At 47.9% G+C, this 2500-nt stretch overlaps 1 protein-coding gene across 1 annotated transcript in view; it reads left to right on the top strand.

Moving 5' to 3' along the window:
* LOC128366028 (multiple epidermal growth factor-like domains protein 11) overlaps window positions 1–2500 on the top strand; it is a 220044-nt gene that overhangs the window by 196567 nt on the left and 20977 nt on the right. Inside the window, 1 exon segment of the mRNA XM_053326712.1 lies at window positions 595–723. Within this exon segment, the coding sequence (XP_053182687.1) occupies window positions 595–723 (129 nt within the window).

Raw genomic sequence — 2500 nt, 5'->3', positions numbered from 1 at the left:
GGAGGGAGGAAGGAGGGAGGGAGGAAGGATGGAAGGAAGGAAGGACGGACGAAAGAAGGAAGGAAGGAAGGAAGGATGGAAGGGAGGAGGAAGGAAAGGAGGGAGGAAGGAAGGGAGGAAGAAGGAAGGAAGGGAGGGAGGGAGGAAGGGAAGGAGGGAGGAAGAAGGAAGGAAAGGAGGGAGGGAGGGAGGGGAGGGAGGAAGGAAGGAAGGAAGAAGGAAGGAAAGGAGGTAGGAAGGAAGGAAGGCAGGCAGGGAGGAAGAAGGAAGGAAAGGAGGGAGGAAGGAAAGGAGGCCAGAAACTACTTTAAAAAAAAAAGAAAAGAAAAAAAAAGAGACAACCACCTAAAGACAATGACCTCATCGGCTCTGACATTAATTATTCGTCTTACATTGAACAGAACAGGATTACTCAATCAGTAGTGAAAGCTAACGAAGGCCCAGGCCATCCTGATCTCAGTCACGTCCGGCCCCTCAGGCGGGTGACGTTTGTTTGGTGTGTCTGATAAGAGGCTGTGTGCATTAATGTGTGTGTGTGTGTGTGTGTTTCTCTAACTGTGTGTGTGTGTGTGTGTGTGTGTGTGTAATTGGCAGCGTGTCCTCAGGGCTCGTGGGGACCAGACTGCATCCACACATGTAACTGTCACAACGGAGCTCAGTGCAGCGCTACAGATGGAGAGTGTAGCTGCAGCGCTGGATGGACGGGACTCTACTGTACTCAGCGTATGTAGAAGACACACACGCACACACGCACACACACACACACATTGGCACACACACATTCTTGTCTTTATATCATTTTGAGGACGCTCATTCCCGAGACATTTACCCTTAACGCCTAAACCAAACCTTTACCTTAAACTGAACTTAACCCTCCTGTTGTCCTCGAGTCAATGAAGGAAGGGAGGAAGAAGGAAGGAAGGAAGGAAGGAAGGAAGGAGGGAAGGAAGGTAGGAAGAAAAGGAGGGAGAAATGATGAAAGAAAATGAAAGAAGGAAGGGAGGAAGGAAGGAAAGGAAGGAAAGAAGGAGGGATGGATAAAAGAGGGAAGGAAGGAAGGTAGGAGGGAGAAAGGAAAAGAGGAAGGGAGGAAGGAAGGAAAGAAGGACAGGAAAGGAGGAAGGTAGGGGGGAGGAAGGAAGGAAAGAAGGACAGAAGGAGGGAAGGAAGGGAGGAAGGTAGGGGGGTGGAAGGAAAGGAAGGAAGGACAGAAGGAGGGAAGGAAGAAAGGGGGATCGAGGGTGGAAAGAGAGGAAGGAAAGAAAGAGAGAAGGAGGGAGGGAGGAAAGAAGGAAGAGAGGAAGGAAGGAAGGTAGAAGGGAGAAGGGAGAAAGGAAAAGAGTAAGGAAGGAAAGAAGGATAGGAAAGAAGGGAGGGAGGAAGGTAGGGTGAAGGAAGGACAGAAGGAAGAAAGGGGGAACGAGGGTGGAAAGAGAAGAAGGAAAGAAAGAGAGAAGGAGGGAGGGAGGGAGGAAAGAAGGAAGGAGGGAAGGAAAGGAAGGAAGGAAGGAAGGAAGGAAGGAAGGAAGGGAGGAAGGTAGGGTGAAGGAAGGACAGAAGGAAGAAAGGGGGGAACGAGGTTGGAAAGAGAGAGGAAGGAAAGAAAGAGAGAAGGAGGGAGGGAGGGAGGAAAGAAGGAAGGAGGGAGGAAGGAAAGAAGGAAGGGAGGAATGAAAGGAAGGAAGGGAGGAATGAAGGAAGGGAGGAAGGAAACCCAAATATAACCTTAACCTTAAAACCAAATCTTTACCCTCAATTTTCCTGTTGAAGTTGCGAGGACCGTCCAAAATAATGTCCTCACAACCCTGAAATGTCCTCACAACGCTGGTTTTCAAGCTAGAGACACACACACACACACACACACACACACACACTGGGACACACACACACACTGGGACACACACACACTGATCGAATACAGCTGCAATAAGAGGAAACAGTGATGCTCTCACTTCACTGATGCACTTACACTCTTTGCTCTGAGCTCCCCTGTTAAGAGTGCTTCATACCTACAGCTCCATCTAGTGGCAGAAAGTGGAACTACACGCCTGAACACAACACTGATTCTCAGCTGGTTTTTAATATGTAATATGTTCACATTCAGAAAGGCGATCAAATGAAGTGTACTCAAAACTAAAAAGCCTTGGGTTTTGAATGTGCTGTATTCAAAGGCATAAGTGCTTGGAAGGGTGGAAGGAGAGAGTAACATGAAAAAAAAGAAGAAGAAGCAGAAGAAGAGTATTTATTTATGTAGCACTTTTTTAAAACCAGGGTTACAAACTGCTTCACAAAGTACAATGACCAACGAATAAATAACAAGCAACAATGATTGGAAAAATAAAAAAAAGAGAAAAACAGATGAAGCGAAGGGAAGCATCACGGTTTAGAGTAAAGGACGGGAGGAAGAAGGAAGGAGGGAGGGAGGAAGGGAGGGAGGATGGAAGGGAGGAAGGAAGGAAGGGCAGAAGAAGGAAGGAAAGGAGGGAGGGAGGCAGGAAGG

The sequence above is a fragment of the Scomber japonicus genome, chromosome 1 (assembly GCF_027409825.1).
Source record: "Scomber japonicus isolate fScoJap1 chromosome 1, fScoJap1.pri, whole genome shotgun sequence".
In the NCBI taxonomy this organism is placed as follows: Eukaryota; Metazoa; Chordata; class Actinopteri; order Scombriformes; family Scombridae; genus Scomber; species Scomber japonicus.
The sequence above is the reverse complement of the archived record's forward strand: the minus strand, read 5'-3'. Positions and strand labels throughout refer to the sequence as shown.